The sequence below is a fragment of the Rana temporaria genome, chromosome 4 (genome assembly GCF_905171775.1).
Source record: "Rana temporaria chromosome 4, aRanTem1.1, whole genome shotgun sequence".
NCBI classification, from domain to species: domain Eukaryota; kingdom Metazoa; phylum Chordata; class Amphibia; order Anura; family Ranidae; genus Rana; species Rana temporaria.
This window is the reverse complement of record NC_053492.1, coordinates 266,749,630-266,767,835: the sequence shown is the minus strand read 5'-3', so window position 1 is coordinate 266,767,835 and position 18,206 is coordinate 266,749,630. Positions and strand designations below refer to the sequence as shown.

At 43.7% G+C, this 18,206-nt stretch overlaps 1 protein-coding gene across 1 annotated transcript in view; it reads left to right on the top strand.

The window, feature by feature from the left end:
- The window catches only part of TRAF3IP2 (TRAF3 interacting protein 2), a 58,147-nt gene extending 40,660 nt beyond the window's left edge, over positions 1–17,487 (top strand). The window contains exons 8-9 of the mRNA XM_040350251.1: positions 9,393–9,467; positions 17,057–17,487. Of these exons, the coding sequence (XP_040206185.1) occupies positions 9,393–9,467; positions 17,057–17,227 (246 nt within the window). The 3' untranslated portion in view covers positions 17,228–17,487. The remainder of the gene's footprint in view (positions 1–9,392; positions 9,468–17,056) is intronic.
- The last annotated feature ends 719 nt before the right edge of the window (positions 17,488–18,206 follow it).

Here is an 18,206-nt window from a genome sequence, read left to right as displayed (position 1 = left end):
CCCTTGACTAAATGTACATTAAGTAACCCAGCAATACTAGACAACAGTTAGCCTAGGGACATAAATAATGATTTGCATGGCCATTATTCAGAAAAAAATAATAATCTCATTGTTTTTGGGGTATGTGATAAAATGAGACATGAGAATACCTTCTGTTTTAATAAGGCACTAATATGCTGGGAACTGGTTCAGTGGAGAGCATTTTACTTCTTGTTGGTACCCCACACTCAGGGCCTCTGATATGGCAGTACTGCCAGTCCTCCTGTACCAGGCTTGGGCCCCATCAGTTCAAAAGGGAGGCCCGGGCACCTAAGGGAGGACCAGCCTTATTGCTCCTCTTGCAGTTCCGCCATCAGTGTTTCTGGCTTCTCCTCCCTTTCTCCCTCTGGGGGATCAATATATGTGCCACCACCTAGCTTTCCACCTCTCCTTTTCCACTGGCAGCTGCTGCAGGCACACAGGGGGGTCGGTTTCAGGATGGGGCCAGTAAAGATGTCCTATTTACAGACTCTTTCTTAAACACAGTGAGCAATTGGTACTGATTGCTTCTGAGTCCATTCATCGTTGAAGCATAGTACATTGTGTTTACCTTTGCTTCAGTTTGTGAAGTTACAGGAAGCCACTCAGCACAGAGCACTTCCCATTCATTCACTGCCCAGTGCAGCGGAGGCTGCAGAGAAAAGAATTGAGGAATTTATACCCCCATTTCCTTTCTCTGTCTCAAAAGTGAGACATCTGGAGTGTTGGTTAGACCTCTGATATTGCACCAAAGCCTCCCAAAAGGGCTGTTAAAAATTAGGTATTAAAAAAAAAAAAGTCTAGCAAATAAAAAATGAAATTCTAATTTGTTTTTTAAAAAACCTCTAAAAAATATTACAGGGAAAGTTAAGGGCTCGTTCACATGTGCTTTGCTGTCTGAAGAGCATTCAGTATTTGGATCACTCTTCAGAGAGCATTTAACAGGCGGCAAGGTTTTAACCCCACACTAGCCCATCGCAACCTTGTGCTGTGCACACGGTTATGGGGCAATTGCAAAACAGCACTTTTGATTAATAGCTCCAAGCGTACCCTTACTTGCAAGGGGCAACTGTAGTGTTAAGTGGTAAGGCTGCAAGACACATTTATAAAATGTAATTCCAAGTCCACGCAGCAAGTATTCACTGGTGATTTTTAGTATGGGTTCAGATTAGTGCTGCTGCATAATCATGCGTTTTGTAGCACATTTTTGCTGCATTCTAATGCATGTGTATCTTGGATAACTAACATACACTTGTATGCATATTCATGCACTCCATGCCATGCTCTTCTATAAAGCTCCACTTTGAAATTTTGAATTTTAACTTTGGTAAAAATCTTACATGGTTTTCTGTACCATATCCATTGTTAGACTATTATCTAAATAAGTTAAATAATAAATAAACAACAAAGAAAATCTGGTGTGCATTTTTCCTTAGGACAACTGCTTACGCGTAAAGCAAGACCATAGTTCCCCTGCTCAGGGTGCCTTGGGCTATGTAGGCAGTGCCGAGCTTTCAACCTCTAAGGCCCCGTACACACGACCGAACATGTCTGCTGAAACTGGTCCACGGACCAGTTTCAGCAGACATGTTCGGTCGTGTGTACGGCCGATCGGACAGGATTCCAGCGTACATTTGCCCGCCAGACCGTTTTCGAGCGGGCAAATGTTTCTAAACTTGCTTAGAAACATGCCCGCTGGAATCCTGTCCGTCGGACATGTTCGGTCGTCTGTACAGACTTACCGTACATGTCCGAGCGGCCGCCATCCCTCGCATGCGTCGAATGACTATGACGCATGCGTGGAAGCATTGACCTTTCAGCGTTGCGCACGTCGCCGCGTCATCGTCGCAGTGACGGCGCAAACACGTCACCGCGATGTCTGTCCGCACGGATTGTCTCTCATTTCTGTATGATGGTGTGTACAGCCATCATACAGAAATCTCCGGGCGGGCATGTCCGCTGAAAACGGTCCGGTGGACTGTTTTCATCGTACATGTTTGCCCGTGTGTACGAGGCATTAAAGGAACCTAATGCATTGGGAGCTGGGATAAATTAACTTTGCACATGCACAGGAGTTATATCATCTCATGCCAGCTTGTCAAGGCCCCAAAACCAGAAGAACTGGTGAAGGTGTCAGCAGCAACAGTGGAGATTGTGGGCATTACATCATTTTAAAAGGGGGCTTTGGTGGGTAACTGTGTCATAATGTGTAAGTATATTGTGTATGCTTCAACATTATGGCAAGTGTCCATTCACCATGATATAGACGTTAGTTTCACTTTAATTATTTTACTGCCACCACTTTGACAACGCAACAGTATTTTAGGTACCTTTAAAGCTGCCCAATCACTTCTGTAGCCCAGAAACTGTGTGATTTCCCTGACCAACCCCTTTTCAATTTATCAGTGATGAATTTGCTAGTCTCACAGAGGGAACAGATGAGCCCAGGACATTCATCACTGATTTCAGGATAAAGAGCGGAGGAAAACCAAGAAACCTCTGTTTCTCTATGTGATCAATGAACCCAGAAGCCCTCAGCTCTGAGCACTTCTGGGTTCAGAGCTGTCAGGTCCCAGCAGATGCAACCATGAAAACAACTGATCGAGTATAGCCTCAATAGGGCTTAAGCGTCATCTATGGAAAATTTTGGGCGTCATATTTTATAATGGGCAAAAAATGTAGGGATGTTATTGTATTTGTGTGCACTAAAATACATTTGAATCTATTTTCCACCAAAAACATAGATTTGATAAACAGTTGTTCAAATATCAAGCAACAAAAAAAGTTGTAACGATGATGTTTTTTTTTTGTTTCAAAAAAAATTTATTAGGTGAATATAAATACATAGACAGAACATCATATTTATACAGCACATAACTGCATATTTTAACAGTAATAAGAAATAACCGTAAGAATGTTGTCACAATTACAATCTTGTGATATAGTACAGTCAATAATCATAAAAAAAAAAAAAACAGAAAAGTCAGAAAGGTGTATATAATATATAGCGTGTACTTCACCAAAAATAACTATTGCTGTACTTATGTTAACCAATAAACATGTTATTCAAATTTTATATTTCTCTAATGGTTGAGAGAGCAAAATAGGGGGATGGAAGGGGGAGGGAGAAAAGAGATAGGGAAGAAAAATAAATAAATAAAAAGAAAGGGGGGGGGGATTATGTTATGATTTTCCTGACAATTTACTATTATATTTCTTCCACTTTACCGATATATTTAATAGCCTTGCTGGGGATATTTTGGATTCTTACTGAATAAATGTTCTATATGTCTGTGATTCTTTAAAGAGGAGTTCCACCCAAATTTGGAACTTCCTCTTAACCCACTCCTCTCCCCCTTACATGCCACATTTGGCATGTAATTTTTTTGGGGGGGAGTGGGCACGAGTCCCACGAGTGGGACTTCCTGTCCCACTTCCTCCTTCCTGTAGGCGACTAAGCTTAATCGCCTTCAGGAAGTGGCTGCTGTAGGCGATCGCCTAGGACACGTCACAGGTCCTAGGCGATCTCCTGGCCAATTACACGGCGCCGGGCCGCGCCGCTCGCGCATGCGCAGTGCCGCGCCGCTCGCGCTCGCGCATGCGCAGTGGGTGCCCGGCCGTGAAGCCGAAAGCTGTCACGGCCGGGTGCCCACACTGAAGATGAAGACGCCGGCCGGGGAGGGGGGGGAGAGGAGCGGAGCCCCGGCCGGCGCGTCGCTGGAGCGCTGGAGCAGGTAAGTGCCTGTTTATTAAAAGCCAGCAGCTACACTTTTTGTTGCTGCTGACTTTTAATAAACATAAAAATGGCTGGAACTCCCCTTTAAAAACCATCCAATTGTGCCATGTTGTTGAGAATTTCGTTATTTTTTTCCTGGGGAAATACTTATGAGTTCCTCTATTTTCTCTATGTTGTTTATTCTCCTGAACCATTCTGTTTTGGAAGGAATGACATTTGAGCACCAATGAGCGGGGATACATTGCCGTGCTGCATTGATCATAAACATTGGTAGCGATTTCAAATAACGTTTTCTTGGGAGGGAATTGAAGTGTAATGGCGCGTACACGCGATCATTTTTCGGCATGAAAAAAAACGTTGTTTAAAAAAAATGCCATTTAAAATGACCGTGCTTAGGCTTCACATCATTTTTCGGGTTCTGAAAAACTACAATTTTTTTTTTAGAACATGCTGCCTTTTTTAACGACGTTTTAAACGATGTCGTTTTTCGGGTTGTAAAAAATTATCGTGCGTGGGCTAAAACTACGTTAAAAATCCGCGCATGCTCAGAAGCAAGTTATGAGACGGGAGCGCTCGTTCTGGTAAAACTACCGTTCATAATGGAGTAAGCACATTCATCACGCTGTAACAGACAGAAAATCGTGAATCGTCTTTTACTAACACGGAATCAGCTAAAGCTGCCCCAAGGGTGGCATCATCCGCATGGAACTTCCCCTTTATAGTGCCGTTGTACATGTTGTACGTCACCGCGCTTTGCTAGAGCATTTTTAAAAAATGATGGTGTGTGGGCAACGTCGTTTTAATGATGAAGTTGGAAAAACTTTGTTTTTTCTACATGCCGGAAAAACGTCGTTTTTTTCATGCCAAAAAATGATCGTGTTTTTCGGGATTTTATCAGATTTGAAATCTGTCTCTTGTATGCAAATGATGTTTGCTTTTTGTTTGTGAAACTTATGAAGTAATTTGGTCCTCTTTTCAGGTATGTTGAGGCCTTTGGCATTTACAGAGAGTAGTTTAATAGATAGTGGAATGGCCTGCTGAATGTTAGAAGTCATTGTTCTAGAATATGTGTGATTTTTTCTGTTTGCCTGTCTTTGAGGTGACGAGAATAGTCTCACGATAGATAAAAGAGAGTGTTCTTTTAACGTCTAGCCAAAAAGCGGTGATATGAGACTCTCGTTGGTTCAGTGTAAGGAAAGTGTAGAAGAAAGGAGGGGGAGGTTAGGGGCAGAGGTAAAAAAAAAGGGGGGTAATTAGGAAGGAGAGGGTTCCGGGGGTAGGCTTAGACCTGCTGGCCTACCCTAGTATATAAAATACCGGTTGGGTCAAAGGGCAAATGAAGATTCTGCCCCTTGTGTGGGTTTGTGGCTATAGTCGATCCTGATATGGGTTTGTTATTTTAAATCAGAATAATAGTATACAGTCAGAGGAGGTTTTCTTGTCTTATGTATGGTCCTATACTTATTTGTGTTTTATTTAATTCTTCCTCTTCTATTTCACTCTCTCTATCTCTCTACTCTGTCCTATCTATTATTTAGTCTGGCACTTTGGAGCAGCTTATTTATGATAAGAAAAACCTAATGTCACAGGTATGATTGTGGAAAATTGAGCATGGATAGAAACAAAATAGAGGCCTTGAGTCTTGCACTTTAAAGTCATGGGTAGTAGAGTTATATGTATTCTCACAGCCTTACAGTGAGTTTATAGCTAGGGGGAGACAGCCTGTGACTTAGGAGCTGCAGGGTACTATAAACAACAGGCGAAAAAAGTCATTAACGTCAATTTTACTTTAATCCACTAGAGGGGAGTGTTTCATTAGTATTTTATAGGTTATTTGTCAAACATTGAAAATATGAGCAGCTCCTATGTATATGGTTAAACCAGTAAAACACCCTGAGGGGTGAAGAATAACAAACAGAAGAGAACCACTTGACTTGTTAGACTGTAGAATTAAACTTATGTCACTGAACCAAAACATTTTAACAAGTGTGCAAGGCATCGCAGCGATCAAGAGTATATATTATGTACTTAGTCTGTGTTCCGTGTACTACCAATCAGGTGTAGCCGTACATCTAGTAGTTTTGGAGCATTTTCACCAGGGATAATTGAGTAAGCGAGCGGATTAACCGCACGTAAGTGATATAAGTCGCTGGTGTAAAGACAAAATAAGTATTGATCAACGCCATGTCACACACAATCCAGTATTGTGAATGTAGGTAAACATACAAATATGAGAATATATAAAGAGAAAAAAAAAAGGTTGTATCACATAACTTATACACCTTTCAAATCATCTAAGTTTTGATCTAGCTTCTATGTATGACTGGAGTCCAGTTATAAGATCTTAGGTCCTTCCAGCTGAAAGAGCTTGTATAACTTTGGGCAATGACATTTGAAATGCATTTCACCCCGTATATGTAACAGGGATCCCCCAAAATCATTCAACGGTGTCTTGGAGCATAGAATAGATGATGGTGACTGCGCTGTGTGAGGAAGGGTAAAGAGCAGATGCACAAGGAAGTGAGTAGCAAAAACCCACCACTGAGTAATCGCTAGAGCCAGTGAGGGTGGGAGGTCTGTGAGTCAGTAATGGTGAGCATAAATTTAATATTAATCATACACTATAATTAAATTAAATGATGAACATCACAATCATGAGAAGCATGTAAAACCAAACAGCTTAGTTAATGTGAATGGTGCCAAAAAATTCAAATATTACACAATCCAGATGAGGTCCCAGAAGTCCCAGAAGAGGGAAGATGTGGGACCGTAATCGGTAAAGAAGTCAAATAACAGCTTAGTTGATGTGAATGGTGCCAAATAGTTCAAATATAGCACAATCCAAATGGAGTCCCAGAAGTCCCAGAAGAGGGAAGAAGTGGGACCACAATGAGGTAAAAACGTCAAATAACACAAATAAAGTCTTAAAGTGCACTGTGAACGATAATAGAGGCCCAAGGGGGTGCCAAAAAGTTCAAATAAAACACAATCCAAATGGAGTCCCAGAAGTCCCAGAAGAGGGAAGATGTGGGACCGTAATGAGGTAAAACCGTCAAATAACACAAATGAAATCTTAAAGTGCACTGTGAACAATAATAGAGGCCCAAGCGGGTAACCTGTGGTTGAAGAGCAGACTTTGGTGCGCACACCTCTAGTGGTATAAAAGGCTCACCTCCAGGCCATAGCACGGACAGCCTAAAACCAATTTACACACTGTATGTTCACAGGCTCAGCAGGGTAGAGGTGACATGAAAATCTCCAACTCAAATGGTCATGTTGAAAGTGAAAGACAAGGGCAAATATGGCATAATACTGTGACTGCAGGTGTGGAAGATAATATATCACATGCACTCACATGGAGGCCTCTAGCAGCGGGCCTATCTCCTACGAACAGCGAGTTCGTGCGATCCGTCTTGATAGGTGTACTTCCTCTATCTTTCGTTACCACCTAGGCATCCACTGGGTATTGGGTGCTCCGAGGGGTATATAAACAAAAGACAAAAGGAAGGCAATGGTGCAGCTCCGCATAAAAAGGTTTAATAAAAGAAAAGTTAAAAACTCACATTTCCAATGGTGAGATGTTTCCAAACAAAACGAGCGGCGTGCTCGTGTTCCTCCTGTTAGGATGTGTGGGGTCTGGTACTTCCTGTCCCTACGCGTGGCGTCATGTCACATGACTTCATCAGGGGATATGACTTCACATGACTTCATCAGGGGTGTCTTGGAGCACCCCTGAAGGATGTCTGCAGATCAAACAGCCACATAATGGTAATGTAGGCTAAGTAAATAGGCTATCTGTAACAAAGTAAAAAAACGGACATTTTGAGGACATATGGTCTGTGTAGCATAAGATTTTAGCGGTTATCTCTTGCTTTTTGAACTATGGGAGAAGGGAAGCAGTACTTACAAGCGTCTAGTTCTTGACAAATTTAGTTGTCAAACCTATATGTTGAAAGTCTGTCTGAATATTTGATAGCAGGTCGGATATCCTTGGGGAAAGGTGACACGACTCTCCTTGTTGAAGATGCATAATGTCGCTGCAGGAGATAAAAAAAGGCAAAACGGGAACTTCCACCTGTATGGTATTCCTCTCGACCACAGTTGTTCTGTGATCGGGCGTAGAGCTCTGCGTTGTTGCAAAGTAATGTTTGAGAGGTCTTGATAGAGTTTTATTTCTGTGTACCGTTGAAGATGACCCTGTTTTTTTCTCTGGCTTTTCTCAGGATAGCTTCCTTGAAAGGGAAGTTTACCAGGCAGCAAATTATGTCTCTGGGGGGGTCATTTTCTCTCCCTCTGGGTCTTAGGGCTCTGTGAACTCTCTCTAACTTGATCGGGGAGTCAGGGGGCCTTTCTAGAATCTCATTGAATATGGTTTCTGCATTGCGTTGTAAGGGAATTTGATCAGGCATTTCTGGGACCCCCCTTATTCTGATATTGTGGCGTCTTCCCCTATTGTCTAGATCTTCTAAATGGTGGTGTATTTAAATGATATGGGCAAGGTGCATGTCTGCGTTCTTTTGTACCTGCTTGATGGCATCCGCATAGCGTGCTGATGCCTGCTCTATGACTCCAGTCCTTGCTGCAATGCCCTGGATGTCCGCTCTGATGTCTGTGATGGCAGCAGAAAGGGTTTGATGTCTTTGCTTTGATGTCCAAGGCGACTGCTTGCAGGTTAGCCTGCAAGTCTGAGGGACTGTGCCTGCTGTGGTGGGGGTGTCTGCATGCTCTGGGCGCCGATCGCGCCGTCTGCGATCGGGCTGGAGCCGCCGAGCGGTATGGGAGGCTTACTCGAGGTCGCGGCTTTGAGGCCTATTGTCTGCGCCGCCCGGAGCATCTCCAGGATCATAGGGGGAGCTTGCAGGCCTGGCTCCATCGGCTGCCGGGGTGTTGAGGAGGCGCGATCGCCTTTCCCCATGCTCAATGAGATCCCTTCATTGGTTGCCAGTAAAAGACAGAATCACTTTCAAGGCACTCTGCCTAATGCACAAGTGTATTCAAGGAAACGCTCCCCAATATCAATGCGAAAAACCTACTCCAGATACCCAAAGCCAGATACAAGTCCAAAGGAGATCAAAGATTTGCAGTCCAGGGACCTCGGCTGTGGAACGCTCTGCCAACCACCATCCAATTGGAGGTGGACCACTTGGCCTTCAGGAGAAAGATTAAAACCCATCTGTTCTGAGGTCAAAGGGTTTTTCCCAGGGAATGGATACAGCGCCCAGAGGCGATTCAGTTCGCATGTGCTGTGCTATATAAGTTTTTCACTCACTCACTCATTTAGGCTCTTATTGTCCCTGTGTGTGAAGGTGGCTGCTCTCTTGTGCCGGAGGAGTGGGATCAGGCGTCCATCTCGGTCCGGTGCTAGGCCATGCCCCGATGATGTTTTTATTCTATGGGTCCTCTGTTGCGTTTTAACATGTATGGGAAAAATGGGAAAAACAGCTCTGGCCACAAAAGAGTTGATGTCTGTCTGGATAAAAGTCGTTGATTACAGTATATTCTGTGTGCGCCATGGAGCTTTGACAGCTGGGTATGAGCAAGCTAAATTTGTGGTTGTGAATTAAATTTTTTGCATGTGTTTGGTAATAAATTTATATAAAATGTACACCAAATCAAAATTTTACTTATTTTATTCCAGATGCAGATGGAATTCATTAAACAAGGAAGCATGAACTTTAGGTTCATCCCTGTTCTTTTTCCAAATGCAACAAAGGTAAGCTGTACATGGCAGGCAACAAATGGGACAGAGCAAAATATTTGTTCATTCCAAAGTGTTCCGAAAATGTTAATATTTTGCACAATTAAAGAATGTTGTGTCTGTGTCAACAATACCTTACAAGCAAGTCAGGATCTTCTGTTATGAACCCAATTTTGTCCATTCATACTAAAGGTACCCAGATATAAACTGTACATTTGTTCCATAAAACAATGGTTATGTAAACATACATGATATAGCATGTATTTATGCTGATGTATGCTGTAGATAGCTGTCCCTAGGAAAAACCCATCACAGTAAACTGTTTCCCAGAGATTCTGTTAGCTGAAGGGTTTCTGGACAAATTTGGAATTTTAGGCAAAAAGGGAATCACGTGGTTGTCTTACCACCACCTAAGGTAGATCTTAATGGGCAATTCTTTTTATGCACCACCTTATAAACCTTAGCCCTGGGGTGTCCAAAGGGTCAGATTTGATTAAGTGAAAATGCGTAAGGGCCGACCATTTTGCCTGACATTCTTTGAACCATTAAAATTCGGTCTAAGTGTGTTCGTCCGAGCACTAATACACTGCCCAGCAAGAATTCTCTTGCCTTTGTGGCTGTGTGTAGTGAAGAGATGAGCTTGGGTGTTTTTTGGATATATGGGGATATATATATATATATATATATATATATATATATATATATATATATATATATACTATGTATATATATATTTACATCTTTTGTGCCCACCCAATGAATCCCTGAGCGCCACTCAGGACTAAGGATGAGCTTGGGCATGTTATTTGGATATACTGTATTTATTGGCTTAAGAGGGAAGTTTCAGCAAAAAAAAACTAAATTTTAAATAAAGAACTGTGGTACAAAATAAGGGTCAGTGCCCACCAATGCAGCCTAATCAGTGCCCATCTGCAGCCTCACCATTGCCATGAATGCAGCCTCACCATTGCCATGAATGCAGACCCCCATTGCCATGAATGCAGCCTCTCCATTGCCAATAATGCAGCCTCCCCATTGCCATGAATGCAGCCTTACCATTGCAATCAATGCAGCCTTATCATTGCTGTGAATGCAACCTCACCATTGCCATGAATGCAGCCTCACCATTTCCATGAATGCAGCCTTACCATTGCCATGAATGCAGCCTTACCATTGCCATGAATGCAGCCTGACCATTGCCATGAATGCAGCCTTACCATTGCCAGTGCAGCCTGATCCATGCCCCTCTGTAGCCTCGGAGGGGGCAGGGAGGGGGGCGGGACGAACACTGACAAATTACATACAGGAGAATCTCCTGTTTACTCTGCGGCCTCTTTAATACAAAGTCCTGCCTCATATGATAGACAGAACAGTTGTCCAATGGCAGCCCAGGAGACAGGACTTCCTATTAAGCCTCGTACACACGACCGAACATGTCTGCTGAAACTGGTCCGCGGACATGTCCGACCGTGTGTACGGCCTAGCGGACCGGATTCCTGGGCTAGCGGACAGGTTTCCAGCGGACAAATGTTTCTTATCATGCTGGAAGCCTGTCCGTCGGACATGTCCGATGATTAGTACGACTCATCGGACATGTCCGCTGGGCCAAAATCCCTTGCATGCGTCGAAGTGATTCGACACATGCGTGGAAGCATTGAACTTCCTGGGTCGCGCGTGTCGCCGCGTCATCGTCGCCGCCACGTCACTGCATCGTCACCGCGTATTCTGTCCGCGGGGAATTTGGTCTGATGGTGTGTACACACATCAGACCAAATGATCCCAGCAGACATGTCCGATGAAAACGGTCCGCGGACCGTTTTCATCGGACATGTCTGATCGTGTGTACAAGGCCTTACAGACGCCGCCGAGTAAACAGGAGATTCTCCTGTATCTAACCTGACGGCACCCATTCCGCCCCCTCCCTGTACCCTCTCCGTGGCAGCGCCGATAAATACTGTATATATCTTTTGTGGCCCTGAGGGCCGGACTTTGTACATGCCTGCCTTAGCCAAAGACAGGAAGTCCCACCCAGAAACAGGCTAGAAACAGGGCAGAGACTCTAAAGAGGATATGTACCCCATCCTGCAGGCTCGAAGCACTTGAAGGAGGATGGACGATATTGACAACACTGAGATGCAAAAAATTATAAAAAGGTTGAAACAGCATTTTATTAAAAAAAAAATGTGCCAATTTGTTTATGCCACACACCATGTGTATGAGAGAAATCTAGATGACACATACACACTGTACACAATCTTGCCCACTAGTGTCTCATGCTGTAAATATATATATATATATATATATATATATATATATATATATATATATATATATATATATATATTATTATTATACACCATTTATAAAGCTCCAACAGTTTACGCATCACTTTACAATGTAGAGGGGAGACAGCACAATTACAGTACAGTTCAATACAGAAGGTACAGGAGGTCCCTGCTAATAGAGCTTACATTGTAAAGGGAGGGGGGGTGGTACAAAAGGTAATAGCCGCAGAGAATGATTTGATGGGGGTGGTTCGGGGACAGTTGCTAGGTGGGTGTGGGGTAGGCTTCCCTGAATAAATGAGTTTTCAGGGATCTCCTAAAGGTCGATAGGGTAAGGGCTGATCGGACATACCGGGGCAGGGAGTTCCAGTGGATGGGAGAGGCTCTGGAGATGTCCTGAAGGCAAGCATGGGAGGAGGTAACAAGGGAGCTAGAGAGCAAGAGGTCCTGGGAGGAAGGGAGGGGATGATTTGGGTGATATCTGCAGATGAGGTTGGTGATGAAAATGGGGGCGATGTTGTAAATTGCCTTGTATGTTGTGGTTAGCCTGTTGAATTTTACACGGTGGGGTAGGGGAAGTCAGTGAAGGGATTGGCAGAGAGGAGCAGCAGTCGCGGATCGGTTAGTGAGGTGTATTAGTCTAGCAGCAGAATTCATAATAGACTGAAGGGGGTTAGCCTGCGTAAGGGCAGGCCATTAAGGAGAGAGTTGCAGTAGTCAAGGTGGGAAATAATCAAGGAGTGAATAAGTTGCTTTTGTGGTGTGATTAGTCAGGAACGGTCGAATTCTGAAGATGTTGTGGAGGTTAAGGCAGCAGGATTTAGCCAGTGATTGGATGTGGGGGCTGAGGGAGAAGTCAGAGTCAAGGATTACACCCAGCACCCTGGCATGTGTGGAGGGACCAATGGTTGTGTTGTTGATTTTTTTTGATCATGAACAGAATGTTCTTTTATTGAGAAAGATGTACAAGATTTTAATCAAAACATGTAAGTCATGACATGCACATGTAGGAAGTCCGACAATGATACCAGGCCAAACATATTATAACATAATTGCAGAAGACAAAACATAACCAAAATTCTCAGGCAGTCCAGGGTTTCCAGACTCTGTCATATTTCTCAGGACAATTCCGATTTATATAAATCATTTTATACAGGGAGTGCAGAATTATTAGGCAAGTTGTATTTTTGAGGATTAATTTTATTATTGAACAACAACCATGTTCTCAATGAACCCAAAAAACTCATTAATATCAAAGCTGAATATTTTTGGAAGTAGTTTTTAGTTTGTTTTTCGTTTTAGCTATTTTAGGGGGATATCTGTGTGTGCAGGTGACTATTACTGTGCATAATTATTAGGCAACTTAACAAAAAATATATATATACCCATTTCAATTATTTATTTTTACCAGTGAAACCAATATAACATCTCAACATTCACAAATATACATTTCTGACATTCAAAAACAAAACAAAAACAAATCAGTGACCAATATAGCCACCTTTCTTTGCATGGACACTCAAAAGCCTGCCATCCATGGATTCTGTCAGTGTTTTGATCTGTTCACCATCAACATTGCGTGCAGCAGCAACCACAGCCTCCCAGACACTGTTCAGAGAGGTGTACTGTTTTCCCTCCTTGTAAATCTCACATTTGATGATGGACCACAGGTTCTCAATGGGGTTCAGATCAGGTGAACAAGGAGGCCATGTCATTAGTTTTTCTTCTTTTATACCCTTTCTTGCCAGCCACGCTGTGGAGTACTTGGACGCGTGTGATGGAGCATTGTCCTGCATGAAAATCATGTTTTTCTTGAAGGATGCAGACTTCTTCCTGTACCACTGCTTGAAGAAGGTGTCTTCCAGAAACTGGCAGTAGGACTGGGAGTTGAGCTTGACTCCATCCTCAACCCGAAAAGGCCCCACAAGCTCATCTTTGATGATACCAGCCCAAACCAGAACTCCACCTCCACCTTGCTGGCGTCTGAGTCGGACTGGAGCTCTCTGCCCTTTACCAATCCAGCCACGGGCCCATCCATCTGGCCCATCAAGACTCACTCTCATTTCATCAGTCCATAAAACCTTAGAAAAATCAGTCTTGAGATATTTCTTGGCCCAGTCTTGACGTTTCAGCTTGTGTGTCTTGTTCAGTGGTCGTCGTCTTTCAGCCTTTCTTACCTTGGCCATGTCTCCGAGTATTGCACACCTTGTGCTTTTGGGCACTCCAGTGATGTTGCAGCTCTAAAATATAGCCAAACTGGTGGCAAGTGGCATCTTGGCAGCTGCACGCTTGACTTTTCTCAGTTCATGGGCAATTATTTTGCGCCTTGGTTTTTCCACACGCTTCTTGCGACTCTGTTGACTATTTTGAATGAAACGCTTGATTGTTCGATGATCACGCTTCAGAAGCTTTGCAATTTTAAGAGTGCTGCATCCCTCTGCAAGATATCTCACTATTTTTGACTTTTCAGAGTCTGTCAAGTCCTTCTTTTGACCCATTTTGCCAAAGGAAAGGAAGTTGACTAATAATTATGCACACCTGATATAGGGTGTTGATGTCATTAGACCACACACCTTCTCATTACAGAGATGTACATCACCTAATATGCTTAATTGGTAGTAGGCTTTCGAGCCTATACAGCTTGGAGTAAGACAACATGCATAAAGAGGATGATGTGGTCAAAATACTAATTTGCCTAATAATTCTGCACTCCCTGTACATAGGTAGAGCCGAGCTAATAGATTTTTCCCACAAACCCACAGGGGGGGGGGGGGCACCGGGAATTCCATTTTAAAATGATTTCCCTCCGAGCATAAAATAATAGAAAACATAGAAATATTTTAGTGTACCTGGGCCTTTGATCATCATCATGGATAATAAGGATCAAGAGAGTAGGAGAGACTGGTAAATTTAGATGGAGACTGTAGTTTATGAGCTCAACCACCCTAATCCAGAACTGGGCCACCTTGGGACAGCTCCAGAACATATGCATGTACGTGCTCACCGCTCCACCGCACCGAGTGCAGTTCGGAGACCTCTCTGGGTAAATACCATGTAGCCTCTGGCCCCATACACACCATAGAATCTATCCGCAGATAAATCCCATCAAATGGGTTTCTGCGGATAGATTCTATGGTGTGTACACTCCGTCGGATATTTATCCGCGGATAAATCTCCCCTGGGATGGATTTCCAGCAGATGGATATTTGCTGACATGCTCAACAAATCCATCTGCTGGAATCCATTCCAACGGATGGATCCGCTCGTCTGTACAGACTTACCGGATCCATCCGTCCAAAGGGATTCCCCGCACGCGTCGTAATGATTTGACGCATGCGTGAAATTCCTTATATGACAGCGTCGCGCCCGTCGCCGCGTCATAATAGCGGCGACGGCGTGACACGTCATCGGCAGAGGATTTCAGCGCGGATTTCAATGCGATGGTGTGTACACCCCATCGCATAGAAATCTTCTGAAATCCTCGAGAGGATTTATCCGCGGATACGGTCCGCTGGACCGTATCTGCGGATAAATCCTCTCGTGTGTATGGGGCCTCTGAGGTATTTAACTTGAATCAGCCTATCCTTAGATGATATCAGCGTCTGTGCACTTTCTCCAAGGCAGTCATCCCAATCCTCCCTATCCAAGTCTGGTATGTCCTCCCTCCATTTCTCCCAGAGGCGTTCCATCCGAGGGGAATGGCAGGACAGCAAGTCAAAATATAGGACAGATAAGGGCTCTAAGTTCTGTCAGGGAAAGAAGTCTGCCAGTCATAAGAACATCTCCTAGAGTCTTAATCCTGTACCTAGCCCACACCTGGGGATCCAGGACAGTACGGAGATGTGGAAGATTAGGGTTGCCCCAAAGCGGAGTAAATGGCAACCATCTAGTGGAGCAGGTGTGTTGTCGATTTTAATGGTAAAGTCATAGGGGGTGGGGGACCGGGAAGGAGGAAATATAACAAGCTCAGTTTTAGAAAGATTGAGTTTTGGTTTTAGCAGTTAGTAGGTCATTGGTGAATTTTAGTAGGGCAGCCGGACTGTAGGGGGTCGAGAAGGTTGTTGTCTGTGAGGTAGCGACTCATTCGGTCATGGTCAAGGTGTTTGATGAGCTTGGAGGCAAAAGGGAGCAGGGAGATTGGTCTTAAGTTATTCAAACAGGTGGGATCTAGTGAGGGTTTTTTAAGTATGGGGGTAACCAGTGCATGTTTGAGCAGGGAAGAAAAGGTGTCGGAGGAGAGGGAGTTAGAGAGTTAAGGATAGAGCGGGAAGGTGGTTGCAGTAATTTAGAGGGGACAGGGTCCAGGGGACAGGTAGTGAGGTGGGCCATGGAGAGGAGTTTATTAACTTCATTGGTGGTAACTGGGCAAAAGGAGGAGAGTATTGAGTGTGCTGTTGGATCTGATGTGTTGGGTAGGGGAGGAATTTGAATGCTGGATATCTCCTTGCGAATTGTGTCGATTCTGCTTTTGAAATGGTTGGCAATCTGTTGAGCGGTAAGCCTGTCAGATTTTTAAATACGATTACTGCCAGTAGCTATAGTCACTAGCAGAAATCATTGTGTTCTGCCAGCCCAGGAAGACTCACTGCAACCACCCTGTTGGCAAAAAACAATAGCACTGCAGGAGGCGTTCCCCCATCAACACTGAATGTGTTGATGGGGAAGTCAAGCAATTTTCTTTTCTTCCACCTGTGGTGGAAGAAAAGAACATTTAATAATCTATAGCAGTGGTTCTCAACTCCTGTCATCAGGACCCACTAACAGGGCAGGTTTGCAAGATAACTAAAATACATCACAGGTGATATAATTTGCTACTCAGTGATTGCAGTATTCTAGTCTGCCTCTCCCCAAGGTAATACATAAAATCTGGCCTGTTAGTGGGTCCTGAGGACAGGAGTTGAGAACCACTGATCTATGAACTGCCTTAGCTATATTATAAGTCAGCTAATTCTCAATGAATTATATTATTCCACTTCAGAAGTTAGTCATCTCCTGTACTGTTTTTTTCAACTATGCTAAGAATACAACTTTCCATGTGTCTCTGGACCAATGCTGCTGCTCTATGTGTGGGCTAACTTCATTTTGTCTGCCTGATTGAAGTGGGAAGTTTGGAAATTTGCATGCTTTCCATTAGTGAGGATGTATAAGATCATCAGCCAACCCTTTTTCTTAGCCTTCTTAGCCTTCCAGTGACTCATTATAGGGCCATGTGTAGCCATAGCTGGGCAGTGCCTTCTCAATCAGCTTTGTTCCATGCAGTCTGATTCTTAAGAACTCTGATTGTGTTTAATGTCTGCATTCTTGTGCTTGTCTTTTCAGGAACATGTACCTAACTGGCTTAGAAACACCCACATTTTCCGTTGGCCAGAAGATACAGGGAGGCTGTTTCTTCGCTTGCTTCGGGAGGAAGAATATATTAGTGCCCCTGTTGGAGAATTGCCAATGCTGCAAGTGAGAAACTATCAGCTAGGAAGCAGATCCAGGACTTAAATGTTTTATGTGACAATCATTCTATGAAGTTCTACTGGAAACCACAGGGTTTGGGAGTCCCTATATATACAATAGTACACTGGCAGTTAGTGTTCAAGAAAATTACACTTATGCCGCGTACACACGGTTGGAATTTCCGATGGAAAAAGTCAGACAGAATTTTTTCATTGGATATTCCGACCGTGTGTATGCCCCATCGGAAATTCCGTTTGTCTGTATAGAATTCTGACGGTGAAATAAACTTGCATGCTCGGAAACAATTTGACACATGCTCGGAAGCATTGAACTTCATTATTCTAGGCTCGTCGTAGTGTTGTACCTCACCGCGTTTTTGACGGTCGGAATTTGGTGTGTCCGTGTGTATCCAAGACAGCTTGAGTGGAATTCCGTCAGAAAAACCCGTCTGAGTTTATTCCGACGGGAAATCCGATCGTGTGTACGGGGCACTACACTAAAAATACATGAGACTTAAATATAAAAAACAGATATGTCTATTATTTATATTCCTTTAGGGACCCTAAAGACACAGCCTATTCCTGAATGTTCTATTGTTGAATGTTTCTAATTTTCATTCTAGAATTTATCTTTACCTGGTTGACCTTTTTAAAATGCAGAACAGGGTGTTTCCAGCACCATTCTTTTACTTAAAGAGGAAGTAAAGTCTTCCTCTTTAATTGTACCTACAGGTAAGCCTATAGTAAGGCTTACCTGTAGGTACTGTTAATATCTCCTACACTTACACCGTTTAGGAGATATTTACTATATACGCTGCCGCTGACACCATCGGCCCGCTTGTGCCGTTTCTTCGGGACCCATGCCGTGACTGGTGGTACCCACGCGCATGCATGGGAGTGACGCTATCATGGCTCCGGACAATCAGAGCTGGAGCTCCGGGAAAGATGTCGGCTATGGGAGCGGAGTGTGGGCGGCACTGCATGGCATCATTCTAAGGAAAACCTGTGACGTGTCAGAGGGGGCG